The sequence below is a fragment of the Trichosurus vulpecula genome, chromosome 1 (genome assembly GCF_011100635.1).
Source record: "Trichosurus vulpecula isolate mTriVul1 chromosome 1, mTriVul1.pri, whole genome shotgun sequence".
Taxonomy (NCBI): domain Eukaryota; kingdom Metazoa; phylum Chordata; class Mammalia; order Diprotodontia; family Phalangeridae; genus Trichosurus; species Trichosurus vulpecula.
In genome coordinates, this window is record NC_050573.1 from 62,437,191 (window position 1) to 62,461,271 (window position 24,081).

At 39.4% G+C, this 24,081-nt stretch overlaps 1 protein-coding gene across 8 annotated transcripts in view; it reads right to left on the reverse strand.

Moving 5' to 3' along the window:
- The window catches only part of MYO9B (myosin IXB), a 130,027-nt gene that overhangs the window by 87,099 nt on the left and 18,847 nt on the right, over positions 1-24,081 (reverse strand). For all 8 annotated transcript variants that reach the window (XM_036763522.1, XM_036763531.1, XM_036763536.1 and 5 more), the window contains exon 2: positions 10,734-11,627. In XM_036763522.1, the coding sequence (XP_036619417.1) occupies positions 10,734-11,570 (837 nt within the window). In that variant the 5' untranslated portion in view covers positions 11,571-11,627. The remainder of the gene's footprint in view (positions 1-10,733; positions 11,628-24,081) is intronic.

Below are 24,081 nucleotides of genomic sequence, written 5' to 3' on the forward strand. Positions count from 1 at the left end.
CATGAACACTTAGGCCAGTATCCCTGAAGAGTGGGTGAGCAATAGAATCAAAGGTTGCAGAGAAGAGGGATGAAGATTAAGAAAAGGTCATTAGATATGGCAATTAAAAGATTATTGGTAACTGGAGAAGCAGTTTCAGTTAAGTGATGAGATCTGAAGCCAAACTGCAAAGGGTTTAGAACTGAATGAGAGAAGTGAAACCATCTAGTGTACACAGCTTTCTTAAGAAGTTTAGACAAGAAAGGGGGAGATGTGAGAATATAGTTAGCAGGGACAGTTGGTTTAAGTGGGATTATTTGTAAGGATGGGGAAATATGGGTATGTTTGTAGTCAGCAGCAAAGGGACCAATGAATAGAGAGAGACTGAAGATTAGGAGAGAGTTGGGATGTTACTGGTGGCAATCTGTAGAAGATGAGAAGGGAAGGGCTTCCTTGGCAAGGAGAAGGGCAACCTGCTTGTTTGAGATGAGTATAGGAAGAGGCAGTGAGATGAGGTATCTGAGTGAGGTGAGGTGAGAAGAGGAGATGAAGAAGGTATTACATGAATGGCCTCAATTTGTAGCTTGATGGAGAGCATTTGGTGAGAAACCAATAAAGGCAGAAACAGAAGCAGTATTGTTACTGGATAATACTATATGACACCTGGACAGAAGGAGGAAATCGATTAGGAATACAGAAAACAGATCACAAGCCCAGCATGGAGACAAGAAACAGTGACTGGGAACTGTAGCTACCTAGACATAGTCGACCTCTCTCTATCCAGAGTAGGGGAGTTCATAAGCTCTTGGATTGTCTTAGAGTGGCTTTTAATAAACATGCTGAATCCACACAATGTATTACTGTCAGGCCGGGGGGTGGGGTGGGGTGGGGAACAGGGTTACGACATGAAGGGTACATTCAGGATATCAATATGGAGTCTCTCAAATGTAGGTGGGTAAAGCCTGATTTCCCCTCTCCTCTCTTTTTGAAGGATGTCACTGAGTTGGTCCAAGCTAAAGAGGGAGAAACAAGACTTTAATCTCTTGGCTGAGGTTTGAATTGAGGTCATAGTAACCCAAAGTTAGAAAAAGAACTATAACTGAACAAGAATCTCCTCTACGACATCTCAGAAAAGTGGGCATCTAGCCTTTCACATCTCTGCAATGAGACCCCTTGAAGACCTAGGAGGGCTTCTTACTACATTCCTGAAGCAATTCATTCCAATTTTGGATAGCTCTACATGTTAGTGCTTTTTCTTACACGAAACTTAAACTTTTCTCTCTGTAACTCCCACTCTTTCTTCTTCCTTTCTTCCTTCCTTTTTCTCTCTTTTTTCTTTCTTTCTTTTTTTCTCTCTTTCTTTCTTCTTTTTTCTCTCTTTTTTCTTTCTTTCTTTCCTTTTTCCCTCTGTCCCTCCATCCCTCTGTCCCTTTTTTCTTTCCTTCCTTCCTTTCTTTTTTAAAGCTGAAATATGTATCCTTTTGTCTTTTCTTTTCTTAGCTATATCCTCTGGTGTCAAGGAGAACTGAGACAGCCCTTCAAGTACTTGAAGATAGCTATAATGCACCAATTCTCCCCGCCCCCCTACCCCCTGGCCAAATCTTTACTTCTCCAAGCTAAATATCTCCACTTCCTTTAACTGATCTTTATAGCATGATCTCAGGGCCTATCCTGGTTACTTTTCCTTTGGATGCTCTCCAGATGGATTTAACATCCATCTAGATCTATTTAACATCTAGATGGATTTAACATAACATCCATTTTGGCAACTAGAACTGAACATAATACTGTGAATATGGTCTGACACTTAGCTCTCTAATCCTGTATACTATGCCTCTCTTAATGCAGCCTAGAAGTGCATTTTTAGGGCTACTGTATATACTTGTTGACCCATACCCAACTGGCAGTTCACAAAAACCCATAGATCTCATTCAAATAAATCATGGTTCAGCTCTACTATACTATACATCTCATAATTGTAAAATTGATTTCTTGAACTTAAGGATAAGACTTTCTCTATTAAATTTCATTTCATTAGATCAGCCCCATGTTTCAACCCATCAGAGATATTTTTGAAGCTGTCACCTTCCAGTTTTGTATCATCTTCAAATTTTAAAAGCATCTTATCTACAGACCTCTTTTTATCTCAGTCACTGATAAAACTGAAGACGAGATTAGAGTCAGGTAGAACACTCCAACAAAAGACCTTTTAAGCTGTTCTCAAGCCATTAACTCTTTAGGTCTGGCCATTCAGTCATTTCTCATTCTGACAAATCTGTTTCCAAAGAAGCTAAGCTGGCTCTGGGCTGGAAAGAATCAGATCCATGTCAGAAGTTTGCCTTACTGCTTCTTCCCCTTTTTGAAAGATGAAATTGTCCTAAAGCAAGCCAAAAACTTATGAATTCCTCTACTCTGGGTAGAGAAAGGTTGACCATGTCTAGGTAGCTACAGTTCCCAATCACTGTATCCTGTCTTCATGCCAGGTTTGTGATGTTTCCTGTATTCCTAATCGATTTCCTCCTTCTGTCCAGGTGTCATATAGTATAATCCAGTAACAATATTGCTTCTATTTCTGCCTTTATTGGTTTTTCACCAAATGCTCTCTATCATGCTACTCTTACTAGAGTTCCTAGATTTCCTCACATTCACATATATTAACAATGTGACTCTCAATTCTCCCCTATTATTTATGCTTATTCTTCTTGAATTAAAAAAACCCTCTTTCAATCATATTCAATTGTTGAGTCTGTTTCACTTGTGTCCCACTCCTCATGATCCCATTTGGGGTCTTCTTGGCAAAGATACTGGAGTGGTTTGCCATCTCCTTCTCCAGCTCATTTGATAGATCAGGAAGCTGAAGCAAACAAGGTTAAGTGACTTGCCCACCTAGTCTCTGAGGATGGATTTGAACTCACCAGGCCCAGCACTCTATCCACTATACCACCTTGATGCCCCTATTCAAATACTGGTCCTGTTAAATCTCAGGGCTTTAGGCCAGATCAAATTTGCTTCCCTGTATTGGAATTTCTAGTTCACCTTGCTTGTTACCCATACTTTGTGCCATTTACATATAAACATCTGAGGCCATGGATTTTATTGATGATTTCTTTCTTGGATTTTGTCTTCTGTGAATTACTGGGCTATTAACTATTAATCTTCCTATACTGTAGTGCCTCTATATAGTACCTGATTTAATAACTAAAAGTAGGCTTTTTTCTCCTGCTCTCTTTTCCTTTTCATTTTAAAGCCTTTTTGATTTGATTTACAAGACTCTAAATAAAAATATTCTTATTAGCCCTGTTCCTTATCAAAAGTCTGTCATTTTAATATTTTGAACTGCAGTTCAGAAATCCAAATTCCATTTTAAGATTCCAAATTCTTAACCAGCTATGCCCCTAAAGTCTTTAGTTTCTTGCCCTTGACTTCATAATCTTATACACAGTGGACCTAGTCCTTCCAAGTGTTAGAAAATGATACTGGTTTTCAGACAAATATTTAAGAGATAAGAATAATTAACTCTAGGTCAGGGATGGAAAGTATGTAAATAAGGGCTATAAAGAAATGTACTTTTTCGGGAAAGCTTTTAAAATCAAGAGGTGAAAATGAAGAGAGAAAACCACATACCTCTTACTACTAGGCTAATTAGTATGGCACAGAAAAGAAGACTGTGGAGGTTCACAGTTATTTCATAAGAGACAATCAAAAGGAAGGAAGCATTAACACTTTATAACCTCAGATAGTCTATACACAACATAAATGTATAGGTGATAAAATCACCGTTGTTGTTGTTCAGTCTTATCAGTTGTGTCTGACACTTCATGACCCACTTTGGGGTTTTCTTGGCAAGGATACTGGAGTGATTTGTCATTTCCTTCTCCAACTCATTTTACAAATGAGAAACTGAGGCAAATGGAGTTAAGTGACTTGCCCAAAGTCACATAACTACTAAGTATGTAAGGTCACATTTGAACTCATGAAGATCAGTCTTTCTGACTCCTGGGCTGGTACTCTATCCACTGTGTCACTAAGTGGCCCTATAAAATCACTACTAAGGTATCAATTAACACTCATTACTCCCAAATCCAAATCTACAACCCTGACTTCCTTCCTGAGCTCTAGACCCCCATTTCTACTTGGATATCCCACTATCGATTCAGACTTAAGTCTAAAACCAAGTTCCTCATTTTTCCTCCGAAACCTGCTCCCTTCTCATCCTTCTGACTTCACTGTTTCTATCTTCATTGATTCACACGGTCTCCTTTGTCTATAACTTCAAAGTTATTGCTCCTTTTACCCTATCATATCCAAATAGTTACAAGGTCAATTTAATTTTATCCCCAAAACATCTTCTGAATCTGTCCCATCTTCTATTCTCATGGCTATCACCCTACTTTTGGATCACTTCCAGAATAAATTCTTACACATAAATTTGGTCATGGGACTCCATCTATTAAATTTTTTTCAATGGCTTCCAATTATTACCTTGCTAGTAAGATTCAAATGCCTCTTTCCCATGCCATTTTATTTTCCCAGCCTTCCCATTCATTCTACACTAGTTACTTTCATACAATTTGTTCCATATACCTGACTGCCTTCCCTCTGTCTGTTGAATTCCCACCCATCCTTACCATTCTTTAAAGCCCAATTCACTCAAATGCTGTTCCAAACTTTATGTACATTTCTTCCTCATGTATCACTTCATTTCATAGCTCTCTAATGCATTTATGTAATATTGTGCACTATAATAGCTATCTTTGTTGCTGTCCTATCACCCTAATCTCATCAAGAGCAGATGAATGTGTTTTAAATTTCTGATCTCCTTCAGCACCTAGCAGTGTACTCCACACAGGAAACTCTTAACATCTATTTTCTATATTGTAATTAGAGTTCTTATTGCAAGGAAACAAATGCAATCTTAAAGCCATCAATGAGGTTTAGTGGGATTTTATGGCATGACTTGAGTAAACAATGGATGAATGTAATTATTAAAAATGAATAGATTTTTTAAAAATGTTAAGAGTGCCACTGAATATCAAGAAGATATACCTATCTGTGAAAATCCAGGAATTAGAGGGAAAGAGAGGGAAATGAGGTACAAGACTATCTGAACGAAATTAAAGGGTAACGAAAGAGAAGTGGAAATAAGTTACAGAATGACTGGCCAGAAGAAAGACATGAATGAGGAGTTCACAAGTGGATGATGGAACTGACAGAATATAGTAGTGAAGGGAGAGTTCACATCTGTTGAATGTCTCTTGTTGAATTTAGATGAGCAACAGAGAAATTCTAGACTTGTCTTAATGTTAATTTCATTCTGCAGAAGATAACAGAAGAAGCAATAAGGGAAACTGATGTTCTGATCTTGATTCTGACCAAGAAAGAGGAATAAGTAGCATAGGTAGAAAAGACAGGAATCTTAGGAAGAAGTGATCATACCACCTGGGAGTTTATGAAAGGTAATAAAGGGAATGAATGAAAGGCACACACATACAGCTGAAGTGTACTCTACATGTAGAGAGAACAGATGTTCAAGATGTCAGAGAAAGGACAGGCATGATTCCATGATTCCAAGTCCAAGATTCTATATATAAGAGAAATCAACTCAATAGGTATAGAAGAACCCTTGTGAATTAAATTAAGGAAAGAAAAGGAAATTATTCCAATGAAGAAAAAATGAGAGAATGGTCTAAAATCACCAATGCTGACACAGATGGATTAAACTGATCAGTTTGGATTTTTTTTAAACACTTATACAGAAGACAAAATCAAAGGGAGGTAATTGAGGACAAATGAAAAAAAAAAAGGACAGTTCTCTACTTGTGTTTTTCTGGAACATGACTAATGTGGAAATTTGTTTTGTATTACTTCATATTTGTAATGGGTTTTGTATTTCTTGCCTTCTCAATGGGCAGAGGAAGGGAGACAATTTGGAACTGAAAATAAAATGAAACTAAAAAAAAAAAAGACAGTCTTTGCTCTCAAGAAACACACAATCTAATGGGGGATGTGAAAAAGCAAATAAATATGTAAAAACAGGATAAATAGGAAAAAATTAAGAGGGAGGGCACTAGAATTAAGAGGGGGTAGGGAATGGTTTCCTAAAGAAGATAAGATTTTAGCTATGTCTTGAAAGAAGCCAGGGAACCCAGTAGACAGAGACAGGAGGGAGTTTGAGGAAGAACAAGAAAGACAGTGTCACTGGACTGAAGAGTACATGAGTGGTAGGATGATGGGTAGTAAGGCAGAGACTGGAAAGGCTGGAGGTGGGGGAGAGCCCTAGATTATGAAAGCCAAAGAGAAGATTTTGTATTTGATCCTGGAGGCAATGGGGAGACACTGCAGTTTACTGAACAGTGAGGTGAATAGGTTAGGCCTGTGTTTTAGGAAAATCACTTTGGCAGCTAAATGGAAGACAGACTGGAGCGAGAATAAATTCGAGGCAGGCAGACACAACAGAAGGCTATTGAAAAAGTGCATGAATGAGGTGATGAAGGCCTGCACCAAGGTGGTAGAAGTATTAGAGGAGAGAAGGGAGATGGAGAGATGCTGTAGAAGTAAAATTGACAGGTTTGACAATAGATTGTATACAGAAGGGAAACAGAGTGAGAAGTTAAGGATGACACAGGTTGGAGGGGACTGGGATTCCCCTGCCGGAAAGATAATGAGTTCAGACAACTGAACTCATCATCAACTTTTTGCACCTCTATTTCCTTATCACCTCTTCTCTGACGTGGATATTTCTCCCTGGAAGGTCCACAGTACCTCCCTTGGAGCCCATCATGGCTTTGTATTTGTATCCCCAGGTGCCTAGCATAGCTCTACTCCTGTGTTTCTTCCACTCACTCATTATCTCCACCAGTTACCACTCGGAACAGCAACCCTAAGGGTCTTCCCCTCCCAGCTTGATTTTTTTTCTTTTTTTCCAATTAAAGGGACCATCCCTTGATTCACTTCTGAAAGAGGCCTGTTCACTGAATGGGCGTCACCTCACTCTAAGTAAGTACCTGAAAAGGCCTTAGCCTAAAAGGGCCAGGGTCTCCTAAGGCATCCTGGGCCATCTCCAGTCATCCTGATGAATATCTGGTCACTGGACCCAGATGGCTCTGGAGGGGAAAGTGAAGCTGGTGACCGTGCTCCCTTACTTACAACCGCAAGTCATGTCATCATTTTCCTGATGTCATGGTCCTCTTCGAAAACAAAGGACAAACACAAACAACAGTAATCTCCACCAGGATATCTGATCAATAACTCAAACTCAACATGGCAAAAGCTGAACTTAAGATCTTTCCCCCCAAACCTGGCCTGCATCAAACTTCTTAGTTTCTGTTGATGTCATCACCATCTCTCTAGTCACCCTGTCTGAAAATCTCATCATCATCTTTGACTTTTCCCCCCTCATTCAATCCTGACAACCAGTCATTAGGCAAGTCCTGTCAATTCTACCTCCGAACATCTTTCATCAAACTATCTCCACATTTCTAGTCCCTTTGCTATTAATTTATTTCAGGTTCCCATCACCTCTCCTATCCTAACTCCCTTCTAAGTGGTCTCCCTAACACCAGTCTCTCCCCTCTGTAATCCACCCTAAACACAGATGCCAAATTATGTATGATTCTGGCCATGTCACTCCCTTACTCAAAAAAAAAAAATTCTCAATAGTTCCTTCAAATTCCTTATCTGGCACTTAAGGCCACAATCTAGTCCTGACTTACTTCTTCACTGTATTTCTCCCTTCGTGTTCTGGCCAAACTAGACCCTTGTAGACCACTGGCTGTTCTCATTCTATTTTTCTCACCTCCTTTCTACACAGACAGACAGACACAGACACACACAGACACACACAGACACACACACACACTCACTCACTCACTCACTCCTCTCCCTTAACTTTTCTATCTGTTGAAATTCTCTTTCCTCAAAGGCTTAGCTCAGGTGTCACCCCTTTATAAGGGCTATAACCTGTCCTGATTTTCCTCCATCTGAAATAAGGTGTCTCTTCAAATTTTCCTTTTGTGCAGATTATTTTTTAAAAACACATTTCATTATCTTTTATTTTTTACATTGCCTAAATTTCTTCCAATATTCCTTTCCTGCCCCCTTACAGACAGCCATCCCAGATAAAGAATAAATGTTTTTTAAAGACAAGGAGGAAGAGAAACAAAAACTAGCAAAAAAAAAATCAACACACTGGAAATATTCTCAAGTTAAATGCGATGTTGATGGCACATTCTACCAAGGAGTGGGGGAGGCATCTTCTCATTCAGATATTCTTAGGAGAACTCTCGGTGGAATTATTCTTTGTCCCTATTACAATTTACCTTCGATGATACTTGTTGCTGTACATTCTGTACCCCACCTGTGTCATGTTTATTTCTTTATCCTCAGCACCTAGCATAGGGCATTGTGCATAAAAGAAGCTTGATAAATGTTTGCTGAACTGAATAGGGTTAACATTTTTTAACTTTAAAGAGGCAGAGGAGGCAGGAGAGAAGCTAGCTAAATGTGGAACAGGAGTTCTTAACCTGGGATCCATAAACTTGTTTCTAAAAAAACTTTGACAGTTGTATTTTAATATAATTGGTGTCCTCTGTAAGACTATATATTTTATTTTATTCATTTAAACATATAACTGAGAAGGGATCCAGGGGCTTCACCAGACTGCCTGCCACAGGGGTCCACAACACAAAAAAAGGTTAACAATCCCTATTATAGACTGGAGACAGTTTCATACCTAGTCACTAGGGTTGATAGTAACATCCCATGATAAAAAAAAAAAAACAAACTAACATCTATTAAATTGTGTTTGTGAAGGTTAACATTTCCAAAAATAAACACACAGCAGATACAATTATACACTGTTATTTGCTGTCTAAACATTCATCATGAAACTAGTTAAAATATTAATTACAGCAATGTTTTGAACAAACTGTTTTTGTTTGTACTACATAGTCTAAAGAACAGATTGCTGAAATACAAATTGTATTAGTTTCCTATTTCCCATATGGCACAAGACGGAGTCAATAATTTCATTCTCCTGTATCCCTGCCTAGCACCCAGGGACAGTAAACAGTTAACTTGCTCAAACCTGGCAGGATCAGCTGATTGAACTAAGCTTTCCACAGTGACCCCTTCCTGTTTTTTGTTGAAAATTGCACAGTTAAACTGCAGCAAGTTTTGTGAGATCCAGCATCAAGCAAACCTCAAGTCAACTTCTCCTTTCAAAGAGCAGAAAACAAGTTTAAAAACAAAGCAAAACCAAACCAAAAACCTTTCTTGTTTTACATATCTTTTCAGTCCTCAAGATAATCCTTTAAACAAATCATCAAATGCTCCAAATTTACCACTATTTTGTTTCCAGGTTAAAAATTAACGTTTTTGAGGCCAATTACTGAAAAGCAATAAATACTCATTGGCTTTGGTGGGATTACACAGCAGGGTTTTAAAATAATGCAACTTTTTTTTTAAAATAAGCTGACCAGAAGTAATACATGCAGATGAGAACTGTCCTTCAAAGCAGTCATCTCGAAGGCTATCCACTTATTTCAACAATGATGCCTTAAACTCAAAACATGTTGGAATTGCCTTCTAAGACTGTTTATAAAGCAAACAAGAAAGTCCACATCATCATTATACCTAATGTGAGACTAAAAGTGGCACAATTCAAATCACCTGATTTCTTTACCAGTTGTTTGGAAAGCTGCTTCCAAGAATCAAACCTATCCCCAAAGATGAAGTTTATGTTTTCTTCGTTTTTTTTTTAACCACTAAAGACATTGAAAAGACTGTATTGCAGGCTCTAGAAGCAATTCCAAAAGAGGAAACAAGAAAAGTTTTGTGCAATGGCAACATCATTGTCTGTAGCCTATAGTCTTCGAGATGACTACTTTGATAGGGACAACACTCATTTAGACACATAAATATAGATACATATTTTTAAAAAGTTGTAAAATGTTGTACCTTATACATTTTATACCACAGCAGTAACGTAGCTGAGTTTCCAAAAACTAGTCAAAAGACTGATGATAGCGAGGCTTTTCTAGCCAAAACTATGTAAAAGCTGTGAAAATCTGAATTCGAAATAGTCATGAGCTCTCTATACTACTTAAATGCAATAGCTAATGACCCAACATTCTGTTTCTCTCTGTCTGCATACCGCACCTCTAAAATGAAATAATTTTTTAGTGAATAATAATTGCTTTAGCTGGGAAGGATTATTAGCCTACCATAAAGAGTCCATTTAAATTGTGTATCTCAAATATGCAATATATAGAAAACCCTCACTAGAAAATGGTATAGCTCAACATTTATACTGGTTGTATAGAAAAATACTAAGGATTGTTGTTATTGTTCAGTCATATCCGACTCTTTGTGACCCCGTTTGGGGTTTTCTTGGCAAAGATACTAGAGTGGTTTGCCATTTCCTTCTCCAGCTCATTTTACAGATAAGAAAATGAGGCAAACAGGGAAGTGACTTGCCCAGGGTCACACAGCTAATAAGTGTCTGAGTCCAAATTTGAACTCAAACCTTCCTGACTCCAGCCCAACTAGCTGCCCTCTCTAAGGATTAGCCCAGTCCTGTGCACAGAAAAGGGAATTAAAATAATTGTTTCTGTTATTTCCAGAAAATGATACTTTTTAAAATAAGAACTACAAACATGTCATAACTCTGAAAGCCCAAAAGGTATTTAAGTTTGAAATCCAAAGTATAAGACATACAGAAAAATCACAGGATTAAAAGGAAAAAAAAAATGTACCTCTAATACAGGGCCAGCGCCCAGAATCGTCCTTTCTACTCCACTCGCGTACCCTTTCTGACTCAATGCAGTCAGACAGTGAATTAAAAAGTTTGTACTTTGTGTTTTCCCAGAGCCACTTTCACCTGAAATAACTATGCACTGGTTGATATGTTTCTTGAGCATGGTATAGTAGGCCACATCTGCAATAGCAAAGATATGAGGCTCCAATTTTCCAAGCTGCTGATTCTCATACATCTTGACATATTTAGGGTTGTAAATGGGTAGGAATTTAAAGGGGTTAACTGCAACAAGGATACTCCCTGCATAAGTATATATTTTCTGTTGTAAAAAACGATGCTTCAAATTCTTCAAAAGATTTGTCTCTGTTAAATTAGGAAGATTACAAAGATCATCAAAGTCTTCCTGTTGCCAAGGAAGAAAGCCCCTTTCAACCAAACTTCGAGCTTCCTTTGCTTTAGAGATCAGCTGCATGTGAACATATTTTATGGTCCCATCTGTGTTTCTCTCTTGCAAAAGAAAATAATACCCATCCTTTTGAGGATGTTCATCTTGGGCCCTCCGAGGCCAAAGTAATACTCGGTGCACAGGTGAATCGTTTGCATCTAGTACCCATTCTTCACCTCCTGTTTCTTTTACTTCCACAAGAACATAACACTTGGTGACATCTAAGTTTAAGTTTGCTATCACGTCCTTGATGACATCTGAAGTGGTGGTATCTTTAGTGGCTGTTACTCTGCAGAAAGCCTCACTTTCTGTAGTCAGCTGAGGGTAAATATGAAGATGGTAGGCTGCCTTCTCCTGGCAAACAGCACTGCCAGCATCTTGTAAACTCATTCTGCCCAAAGCCGGACTTCAGCATGCCTCCCTGGCTCCGTGTGCAGTGTTGTGTATCTGAAAAGATTTTAAAAGTTACAACTTAAAAAGAGCAGGATGTATACGTAGCACAGCAAATTTAGACTCATTCAACTCCCCAAATCGCTAAAATTAACAACCTGAGTTCACTACAAAGTATTTTAAAAAACAAAGCACCAGGTATAAGACCAGAGACAAGATATCGCTCAAGGAACAGTCCCAGTTTCTACAAGGCTAAATTTGCCACAGCATCCTCAATTAATGACGTATCAGATTCACTGTGCAGATTTAAATCTGAACCTTCATTCATAAAGAGACAAATGGGGGAAGCAAAGTCATGAGTCTAGGATACAAATCTTGGTCCTGCCTCTCCATGCTTTAGTTTCCTCACCCGTAAAATGGAGAGAATGTTCTCCTTACACAAATTAAATCTGCTTCCATTTTATAAGTTTTCCTTTCCTACTTCATCTTCTGGCACTCCCTCCTCCTGACACAGTTTCCCTAGCCACCCTTTCCAGAACCAGCTGCACTTTGACTCCTTATGTGTCCTGCCTCCCACCCCACCAAGCCCACTGGGCTGGAATACTCCTTGCTCCCACTACCACTTCTAGGTTCCCCATCTTGCACCACCAGCTCAGCAACTGCTTCTTCCTTAAGAATCATTCAATCCATATTTATCACCCCATCCAAATTCTGGTAGACAGAGTCTACCAACTCCTCGCCCCTCCCAGGACAACCCTTCTTTCCTCAAAGAATTTAGTGTCTCTTGGTCTCTGTCTCCCCCCACCTCCTTCCCAATAATTGTCCTGATTCCAGAGAACTGCAACATACTTTCTCTTAAACATTCTCACTTCCTAGTTCCTCAATTTACTCATATCCCAAGACATATTCCTCACTTCAGATATGGTCAAACTCTTTATTTTACTATCATTCTCAACTACTTCTATTTTTATGAACTCTGAAGTTCCTTTATGCTTAATTGTTCCACCATTCCCTCTGCCTGAAGACTCCAACCCTGCTTTTTGACCTCAGAGTGACCTACAATCCCTCCACGGCCCAGGTTTCCCCGGTATCCACCCGAAGCATTGGCTGCATTCTTCTCCCTTCCCCATCCTGATCCCTGGATAAGCCCTTATCATACTGCTGATTCTGCCCTGCACAGCCTCAGCCTCCTATCTGCTGCCTTTTGCTCCTGGTTCATAGGCTGAATGAAGCTAGGGTAAATTAAGAAACCATGCTAAATCCTCCACAAATTTGTTATGTAGTTTCAACCTGTCCTCACTGTGGCAAGGCGATCTTTTTACATCTCCCTATCTTCACTGTATCCCACTCATCACAATGACCTTTCCAAACCTTCTGATTACCCCCACCCTTTTGAGTGAGAACCTTGCCCAATATTTCATTGGAAAAACTGAAGCCATTCACCAATAGATCCTTCTCTTCCCGTCCGTTCCCCCACATCACGCAGAGGTCTTCCATTACTCTCTCCTCTTACATTCTGGTCTCTTCTACATAGCTACTAAAACATTCCTGATGGGGTGCTTGTGTGCCTGTGCTTGGACCCAATTCCAAAATCACATCTCTCCCTAGCCTCAAAACACTGTCTCAGGCAGTTTCTCTCCAGCCCAAGGACAGTATGCAAAACACTTATCTCTCTTCCTGATACAGTAGCCACCTGCACCTATAGAATTTATTAGTTTGAACTAGCTGTGTACTGGCTCATAAAGATATTTACTACTCACTGAATTATTATATGTATCCTGAACTCCTCATTATGTGCATCCTAGACCTAGATATATGTATACTCCCTACATTTATCTTGTCTAACAAGACAAGATGGGTGGCAGCCTGGGTATTTCTCAGTTAGCCTGGATGGTTAGTTGACTTAGTGATGTTTCAGGCCTCAAATCACACCCCCATGTAGCCCTGCCTTGGTTTATTTCCCAGCGAACTCTGGGTAAAATACCTTTGCAGTAGATACTAAAAGTGCATGTTCCTTTAAGAAGTGACCACTCCCTAATCCCTCCCTGAATCACCTAGTTGGCATATTTGGCACATGTTTTACTATAGTTTATCCTATATAAATTTTAACTGTATCCCTCCAAGTTTGCGGGTTCCCCAAGAACTCTTGCCTGCTGAAAAGCATAACAATAAATCTTTGCCACCTTGACTTAAAAAATGCTTGAGATTGTGAATTCATTCCAGACGAGCTTGTCAGGGAACTCTAGTGTTGGGGTTCCTGTATCTCTCCAACCCCATCATTCCCAAAGTGCAGCTCTGACCATGCAATTCTCCCTACTATTCAATAAACTCTGGTGGCTTCCTATAACCTCTAGGATCAAACATAAAATCCTCTATTTGGCTTTTAAACCTATACAATCTGGCTCCTTCTTATCATTCCCATAACCTTCCACCTTCTCCCTCATATCCTCTAGATCTCCTTGCACAAGACACTCCATCTCCAGCATTTTCATCCATGCCTGGAACTCTCCTTCCTCATCTCCACCTCCTCTCAGCTAAATCCCACCTTCTGCAAAAAGCACTTTCTGATTCTCCTTAATTTTGGTGCTTTTCCTCTGAGATTATCTCCAATTTATCCTATATATGTGTCTCCAACTAGACTATGAGTTCTTTGAGAAGAAGGACTATTTTTTTTTGGCTCTGAATTGTATCTCTAGCATTTAGCACAATGCCTGGCACAGAGTAAGCACAGAGAGAGCTAGGAGGTACACTGGATGGAATACTGGACCGGGAGTCAGGAAGACCTGAGTTCAAATCCAGCTTCAGACATTTAGTAGTGGTGGCCTGGGCAAAAAACAAAAAAAACCCACCTCAACTCAGCCTCAGTTTCCTCATCTATAAAATGGGTATAATAGCACCTACCTCCCAAAGTTGTTGTGACAATAAAATAATATTTATAAAGCACTTTGCAAACCTTGAAGCACTATATAAATGGTAGCTATTATTATCATAAATACATTAATTAAATGCTTGTTGACTGAATCAGGGAACAGAAAAAGTCATTGAGCAACATGGTCTCAGAAAAATCAAAATTACATGTAATGTGAAGGGCAATGGAAAGATGCATGGTAGGTGTATGTACGTGTACACTGCCAACAGCTGACGTATATTCAAGAAGGCGGACAGATATAATTAAGCACACATGTAACTGGAAAAGAAGGTGGATCAAAGTATGTGTTAAGAATGAAACACAGCATATACATAGCCTAAGGGCTACCCTGGTAACCTAGAGATCTTAAAAATCTCTGATGAAGGCCTCTGGCATGCTTGGTATATCCCCGGTGAGACTACTAATACATGAAAGTATCAAGGTATCCATAATAATACCAAAAAAAAGGTAATGTTGACAGAAAATATACATGTTTTCTTAAAAATAAAAGCTCACCAAAACTTTTTCCTAAAACTCAGTGAGAAGCAGGCTGGGACAGCGGATAGAGGACAAGCCTCAGCTTACTTAGACACACACACACACACACATACACTCACACTCTCACATACTCTCTCTCTCTGTCTCTCTCTCTCTCTCTCTCTTTCTCACTCCCCTGTGCCCCGAGTTCTGGGCAAATCACTTAGTCCCTCAGTATCCCAGACAACTCTCTAGGACTACATATATATGGAGCTCCCTGAACTGTACATTCATAAAACAAATTCAGAATACAATATAATTAAAAAAAAAAACCCTCATGTTTCTCAAAGCATCTAGAACACTAAAAAGCACTTAATCTACAAAAATTTTACAAGATAGGCATAGCAAGTATTATTATTTGCATTTTACAGATGACAAAACTGACGCTTAGAAAGGTTACAACTTGCTCACAGTCCAAAGCTAACAAATTTAAGACCTGGGATTTAAACTTTATGTTTGCAGGCTTTGTGGTCTTTTCATCATACCCCTAAATTCATGTCCCATGAGTACTATTTTAACAGTCACACTGCAGAACACCCACTATTATATGCCATCTGTGCGAAAGAGGCAACTGGCAATAAAATATGCTGGTTAATATAGTTACAATATGTAATACAAATGATAAATTTTACAAAGACCAACATGATAAAATACACTAAAACAATACTAAATATATCAAAATCTGATGACTCAAAAGGCATTTGATGCTGCAGTGCCTCAGGGTCACCATTAGAACTTCAATTATCACCGTGTTGGTGTAGTTTAAAAGCCTCATTTAACAGAGGTTTCCTGTTAATGAGATGCTGGATACAGAGACCTGCCCAGAGATTCCGTATAGCCTTGGGCCAAACTAAGCTTGATGAAATCCAATCCCTTCTGTTTCTTATACTTTGGTTTACAAAACTAGCTATAGTCCAATTCCAAAAACAGGCACAATGTTTAACAATAAAAAGTGCCATTTCCCAGAAAATCACCTAAATGTAGCTGTGCAAATTAAAAAAGGTTACAGAGGGTATTTATCCCTGCGTCTCTTCTCCCCTTCCAAGTACTTTCAATAGAATTTAATTCCTGACAGAACTTTCCATGCAAGTAATAAAGGTTGACAAAAATCTGCTGGGTTATGATAAATAAGCCATCATGTCAGGCTCTGCGTGTGGGGAAGACAGGAAGAGGGAATGCAAACACGATGAGACACAGGCCCTGACCTTATGGAGTTTACAATTTGGCAGGGAAGTTAAGACATGGACACAAATAGCTGTAATGCAAGGCATGAAAGTGCCTGAGGAGAGGGAGAAAATGATGTAACAAGGGGCAACTAGTTGGCACAGTGGATAGAGAGCCTGCCCTGGAGTCAGGAGGACCTGAGTTCAAATCCAGTCTCAGACCTGACATTTTTTTTTAAACTGTTTTCTCTTTTAGAACGCTGAGGTAATCAAGGACCTTTGATGATACTTGCCTTTCAAATGTAATGGCAAGCAGAGTGAACTTTTTTGTTGTCTTTGTTCTGGAGTGCTTCTCAGCACTAAGGAATCTTCGATTGAATCCGGAGTCTTTGATGACCTGCTTATGTCACAAGAAGGCCTAAGTCACGTGGGTTTGAGTCCCATGATTGTGATGCCCTTTGACCCTGAAGAAGCATATATAAACCTAGAGGTGAGCGTTTTTGCCTTTGGGGGCACACTCATTTAAAGAGTGTTGGTGACAAGACTCTGGGTAGCCACTGAAGCAGCCCCCACCCCCAGCTTTGAAAACTCAGATGTTGGTGCTTCTCTCTGGTAACTATGTATTGGTGTGGATAAATGGATTTGTGTTTATTTGCTCTGTTTATATAATGTATACTTGTAATTTCTGTTTGTATTCTCTCTGAAGTTCAGCATGCTGGCTTTTTCCCCTGAACTAGGTGAATGATATATGTATGTTTAATTAAACTGAAATTGTTAACCCCTTAAAGCTGCTTTCCCTAGAAAAGCAGGTCAAAGGACCTGTGCTAGCAGCCCTCCTGTGTGCTGGTGTTGTTGGTCTTTCACCTTCTCAGCAGCTGCTAGCAACACTGTTGTTACACATGTACTAGCAGTATGACCCTGCCTCGAGAGGAAAAAAAAGTAAACAGAAAAAGAAAATGATCTAAGGAAAGGAAGAGCCAATTTCTGGCCGGGGGAACTTAGAAAATTTTATTGAGTAGTGGTGAAACTTAACTCAGCCTAAACGAAAGAATTTCAACAAAGCCTGGGGTAAGAAAAGGAATCAAAGGTAGAGAGAGCAATAAGAGCAAAAACATGGAAGTAGTTTTGTAAAAGGTACTTAAAGAATAATAAACTGTCTGACTGCTGGGGAGAGTAACAAGACAAGGCTGGAGCAACTGGGTGATGACATGTGGCAAGAGACTTTGCCTGTGATGCTAAGAAATTCAGCCTTTATTCTGCAAGTAACCGGGAGCCACTGAAGGTATCTGAGCAGTGGCTTGATCAGACCCATGCTTTAAGAAGACTGTCCTGGTATCAGCATACAAGAAGAGCTAGGAGGACATAACAGTCTAGACTAACAGAATTATGTAGGATCGTAGGACTACAGACAGAGGGCTCTGAGGGTCCTTATAGGCTACCTAGGCCTATATCCTCAGTGTAGTAATAATAATAGCAAACATTTATATAGTGCTTACTAGGTTTCAGGCACTGTGCTGGGCCCTTTACAATCATTATCTCATCTTCACAATAAGCTTGGGAGATTGTCACCTGGCTGCCCAAATAAAGTTGCTATAAAGAAGGAAACGTGGGCTCTCAGAGGTTAAGTGACTCATCCTAAGTCATACATTCCCAGCAGAACTCCTCTAGATATCACTATAATCTCTTCACCTTGCAAGCTCACTTCAGCCTTCGGACTCACACCTCCTCAGGATCCTCTGACTGAAGGGTAAAGGGCCAGAAGCTCTTCCCAGAACCTCCGGTGAAGGAGGGCACCTTTGAGCTGCACTCTTCTGGGCTTCTCCGCCATGCTCCTCACCCTTCTCAGCTTCCTTTTTGTACGCCCTCTCCTCCCTCATGAGATTGTAGTCTAGCTGAGGTCAGGGACTTATTTTTTCCCTTTGTACCCTGAGTGCTTCACCTAGAGGCAAGGGCATGCTCAGGTTCTTTGACTTCAAGTCCAGTGCCTTCTCTCCATTGGACCGCACTCACATTTCAGTAGAGGCCACGGAAATGGAAAAGTGGTTCAAATAAATAAAAATTTAGAACTACCTGAGTGTCGTCACATTGCCAATGATGATGCATGTTACATGTGGCATAAAAATATTATCAAGTACATCTAGGACGAAAAAGGAAGTGGGCTAGTTTTGAGGCATCTACACACCATGATGCAGTGGGTAAGAGCACTTCACTTAGAGTCAGGAGGGCCTGAGTTCAAAACCAGCTCGGTCACTTGCAAGCACTTAAACTTCTCTTACTTAAATCTCCCTCAACTTCAGTTTCCTCACCTATAAAATGTGTGTAACAACAGCCCTTTCTTCCTTGTGAGGATCTGATGAGACTATTATTGCTGTTGTTGTTGTTGTCATAGCAAAGATGAAGCATAATACATAGAATGCCTCAATGTTCCACTGGCATCCACGAAAAACTGACCAGATGGAGGCAGAAGGCATCCTCCAGGGAGGACTCATGGAAGGACATGGACAAAAATTCCACGAGAGGAGGTGAGGACAGGCTGTCATCTAAACTAGGGGAGGAAGTCCTCATATCAACTGATCAGTGACTTTAGTGACACAGCATTGGCTCTATTCCAACATCAGACTTCTAAATCTATCCAGTGCTTCAAAAATGCTGAACTATCCTGCCAAGATACATTCTAATTTATTCATTCATGGGAGAGCTGATTTTAAAAAGGTTCTTAAATAGGAACCCCTAAATGCAGTACTACAAAGCACAACAACCAGTTTAATCTCACCTAGATATATCACCTAAATGGGCTGTGGTAAATAGCCAATTTTTTAATTTCCAGGATGACAAACCACCAAAAAGCATCTCTCCCCTCCAAATTTGCATTTCAACATATTTTAAGAACAGTATGGCCACATGTTTTTGCTTTCATTTTAATTGCCCCATTTAATAGGTTCCAAGCAATATATACTTGATTAGGGACTTTAATTTATCATGAAATATTTAACAGTTATTTACTAGATACTTATATTGTCCCAAGGCAGAAAATTATTTTTTCTAAATTCTCCTGAGGTGTAAGGGAGAGATACCAAAGAAGAAAAAGACAGCTGGAAAAGAAAGGAGACACTTGGTCCCACTTCTCAGAGAGCTTACGATTTACTTAGGGAAGTTTCAAGGACAGCTAACAAGCAAATACAAAATCATTCTTATTTAGTGAAATCAACTCCCCGGTAGTTATGCTATTATCTCTCACTGTCAGGCAGGAGGTAAAGATTAGGGCTAAATAAATATGACTTGCTGACCCTTTTTCTTTTTTAAAGCAAGGTCTGCCACAAGTTAAGAAGGAATTTGATACAGTGCTTAGGGAGTTAGGCCCTGGATTTAAATCCTGACCCTGACAGTCACTTAACCTTTGAGGGCCTCAACAACTCTCCAAGATTATCTATTAAACCACAGGCTGCCGTGAACTGCCCTGGTCTGTGGAGCTCCTACACAGATGCAAAATAAATCGACATACTGTTATAAATTACGCTTGAACTGATCATGACTGACAGTGAAGGTTAGTATTATCCCATCCTCCTTCACAGGCTGCCTTAAATCCCAAAAAGATAATGGAGGTGGCCAGTTAAATTTCTCACCCTGAAGTTTTGATTATTTCACTCTCCAACTGAAAAATCTTTATGGACTGTCCACTGCCTATAGGATAATGTCCAAATTCCCAGGACTAATGTTGAAGACCTTCTAGAACATGCTCATTCTACATTTTTGGTCATCTCTCTTCACTCGCTCTTTGTACACCCTTGCTCCAATGAGGACTCTGCCTCTGACTTCACTACTACCACCATCACCACCACTATGACTAGTTAGCACGTACAGAGCACTTCAGGGTCTGTAAACAAAGAATTCTACTTACATTATTCCATTTGATTCTTGCAACAACCTCATGGGTAGGTACTATTATCTCCATTTTACAAGTGAAGAAACTGAGGCCTAGGTAGGTCAAATGACTTGTCCAGAGTCACAAAACTACTAAGTGACCAACACAGGATTCAAACTTGAGTATTCCTGATGCTAGGTCCAATCCACTGTTCCCTTCACCATCTAGATATCTTAAGATCAAGAAGACCAGAATTAAATTGTCCACCTTTGATTTTCTCCTCTCCCTCTTAAAATTTCTTTTAAAACCTTATATTATTTGTCATTATCCTTCACGTTCTGTCTCAGAGATGTGGCTAATCCCTAGAAAAGCAGACAAAGTCAGAGACCTGGGTTCAAATTTCCCTTGAAATAATTACTGGCTGTGTGATCAGCAGGTGATTTAACTAAAGCTTTGGTTTTCTTTATGTATAAAATGGGGGTAATAGTGACATTATCTATTCACATGGCTGTTCTGAGGAAGGCACAGTGGTTCTCTAAAGGTGAGTTAGTATCACTACTCTTGATCCCATCACCTCCCTTCACTGGAACTTGGTCCATAAATTATGCTAACCTTTCCCTCTTTGTTGGCTTCTTTTGCTTTCCTGAAAAAGATGTTGAACTCTCCTTTACATGAAAAACAAAAACACATTCCAGAACCAGAAAAAAATAGCACCAATTATTTCCTCAAATGACACCATTCTCTCGCTCCTTCCTTTCAAATTTCTGAAAAGACTTCTTTGAACGTCTTCATTGTCATTAAGTTCATTTTTTTAAAAAGGAAAAACATACTCTAGGTCTCCATATCTTCATCATGCATTGATTAGTTACTTAACTGCCTTAATCTGGTTACCAATGACCTGTTGGCTTCTCCGGAGCCTTGGCTCAATGTGAATTCTCCTTGACGCCCCTCTAGAATCCGACACTAGAGAACTGGCCACTTGTGCCCCTTTGACTTTGATGACACTGCAGAATTCGGGTCCTCCTCCTTTCTCACCACTAGTTCTAGGATTTCCTCTTCATCCCTTCAACCACTATTCTCCAGGATTCCATCCTTGGTGCTCTTCTCTCTCCTTTACCTATCTCATCTACTCCCACAACTTCAACTCTAACTCTATCAAGATCTTTCTGAAATCTCTCTTCAGCCCTCACACATCCCTCACGTTCAATGTTGCCTTGCTCAGGGCTTTCTCCTTTGATGTTCTACTTGGGCCTCAAACTCATCATATCTAAAACTGAACTACTCATTCTCCCTGCCCCAATAAAAACTTCTCACCTCCCTTATTTCCATTATGCTTGAAACCACAATCTCTACAATTCATATCTAATCAGTCCCCAGGTCCTACTGATTCTTCCATTCTTATGTCTTTGCTACTTTCTTTCCATTTCAACTTCCACCACTTAAGTTAAGACCGTTGTTACCTCATGCCTAGACTAGTACTGAAGATCATTTGGAAGGCTGTCTCCTGCCTCTAGGCTTTTCCTCCTCTATTCTCCTGCAACCTACACACCATCACTGTTAGTAAGTTTAATCTTCATAAAGAACCACTGATAACATCACTTTCCCGCTCAGAAAAAATCTGATGGATTGGCACTGCTAAATAAAATCCAAATTCCTTATGCCAGTATTCAAGGGCCTATATGACCCAACTTTATCTGCCCAACATAATTCTTACTATCCTCCTGTACGTACCCAGTATTCCAGACAAATTGCATTAAACACCTTCTCCAAAAACATCTTGCCTTTTCTTAGGCCCTATCCCTTCACCATTTCTACCTTCTAAAACCTGCCATCATCAAGTCCTATCAATTATTCAGCCTATTCTAACCCCATGGGCCACAAGTGATAGTTGTCCTGTTTTTTGCATTATATTTATGCTGCTATATAGTATAATTATTCATTTAAATAATTCACCTTTCGCACATTGTTCTCCACCTCCTTGAAGCTCTGTGAAGGCATGGATTTTGTTTTATTCATCCCTGTAGGCAATCACTAACTTTATTTTTTTATATTTATTTAGTATTTTTTCCATTACATGTAAAAACAATTTTTTTAACATTTGTTTTTAAAACTTTGAATTCCAAATTCTCTCCCTTCCCCCCTCCTTAGTGCCCCCCCCATGGAGAAGGCAAGCAATTCCATATAGGTTATATATGTGTAGTCGTGCAAAACATATGTAATAGTCATGTTGTGAAAGAAAACAGACCAAAAAAAACCTCAAGAAAAATAAAGAAAATGAAAAAAAAACCAAAAACAAAATTTGCTTCAATGTGTATTCAGATACCATCAGTTCTTTCTCCGGGAATGGATAGCATTTTTCATCCTCAGTCCTTCAGAGTTGTCATGGATTGTTGTATTGCTGAGAATAGCTAATCATCCTACAATATTGCTGTTATTTTGTACCCAGTACATTTCACTTTGCATCAACCCCTGTAAGTCTTTCTAGGTTTTTCTGAGAGCATCCTGCTCATCATTTCTTATAGTTCAATAGTATTCCATCATAATTACATAGCACAACTTATTCAGCCATTCCCCAATTGATGCACAATCCCCTCAATTTCTAATTCTTTACCCCCATAAAAGAGCTGCTATAAATATTTTTGTACATACAGGTCCTTATCCTTGTTGTTTTTACCTCTTTTGAGATACCCAGTAGTGGTATTACTATGTCAAGCCATATGCATAGTTTTATAGCCCTTTGGGCATAGTCCCAAATTGTTCTACAGAACAGTTTAATCAATTCACAACTCTGACAACAGTAGATTAATGTCTCATTTTTCCTTCGTCCCCTCCAAAATTTGTCATTTACCTCTTCTGTCCTATTATCTGATATAATACATATGAGGTAGTAGCTCAGAGTTGTTTTAACTTGCATTTCTCCAACCAACAGTGAGAACGTTTTTTCATATGGCTATAGATAGCTTTAATTACTTCATCTGAAAACTGATTATATATTTTGATCATTTATCAATTGGGGAATGACTCTCATTTTTATAAATTTGACACAGTTCTCTATATGTTATAGAAATGAGGCCCTTATCAGAAAAACTTGCTTCAAAATTTTTTTTCACAGTTATTATTGCTAACAGTATTTCCCTCCATCTTATTTCCCCCCCCCACCCATTTATGCTATTCTCTCTTTCCTTTCACTGTCTCTCCTCAAAAGTGTTTTGCATTTGATTACCCCTTCCCCCAAGCTGCCCTCCCTTCTATCACCCCTCCCCCCACTTCTCTTATCCCTCTTTTCCCTTAGGGTAAGATAGATTTCTATACCCCATTGCTTGTGTATCTTATTTCCCAGTTACATGTAAAAACAATTTTTAACATTTCTTTTTAAAACTCTGAGTTCCAATTTCTCTTCCTTCCTCCCTTCCTCCCCACCCACTCTCATTGAGAAGGCAAGCAATTCAATATAGGTTATACATGTATAATCATGCAAAACATTTCCATAATAATCATGTTGTGAAAGACTGACTATATTTCCCTCTATCCTATCCCGCCTCCCCATTTATGCTATTCTCTCCTTTCACCGTCTCTCCTCAAAAGTGTTTACTTCTGATTACCCTCTCCCCCAATCTGTCCTCCCTTCTATCACCCCCCCCATCTCATTCCCCCCTACTTTCCTGTAGGGTCAGATAGATTTCTATACCCAACTGAGTATGTATGTTATTCCCTCCTTAAGCCAATTCTAAGAAGAGTAAGGTTCACTCATTCCCTCCCACCTTTCCACTCCTCCCTTCCATTGTAAAAGCATTTTTTTGCCTCTTTTATGTGAGATAATTTACCCCATTCTCTTTCTCCTTCTCCCAGTACGTTCCTCTCTCACACCTTAATTTTATTTTTGAGATATCACCCCTTCGTATTCAACTCACTCTGTGCCCTCTGTGTATATATATTCCCTCCAACTACCCTAATAATGAGAAAGGTCTTGTGAATTACAAATATCTTTCCATGTAGGAATGTAAACAGTTCAACTTTTAAAAAGTCCCTTCCTGTTTACCT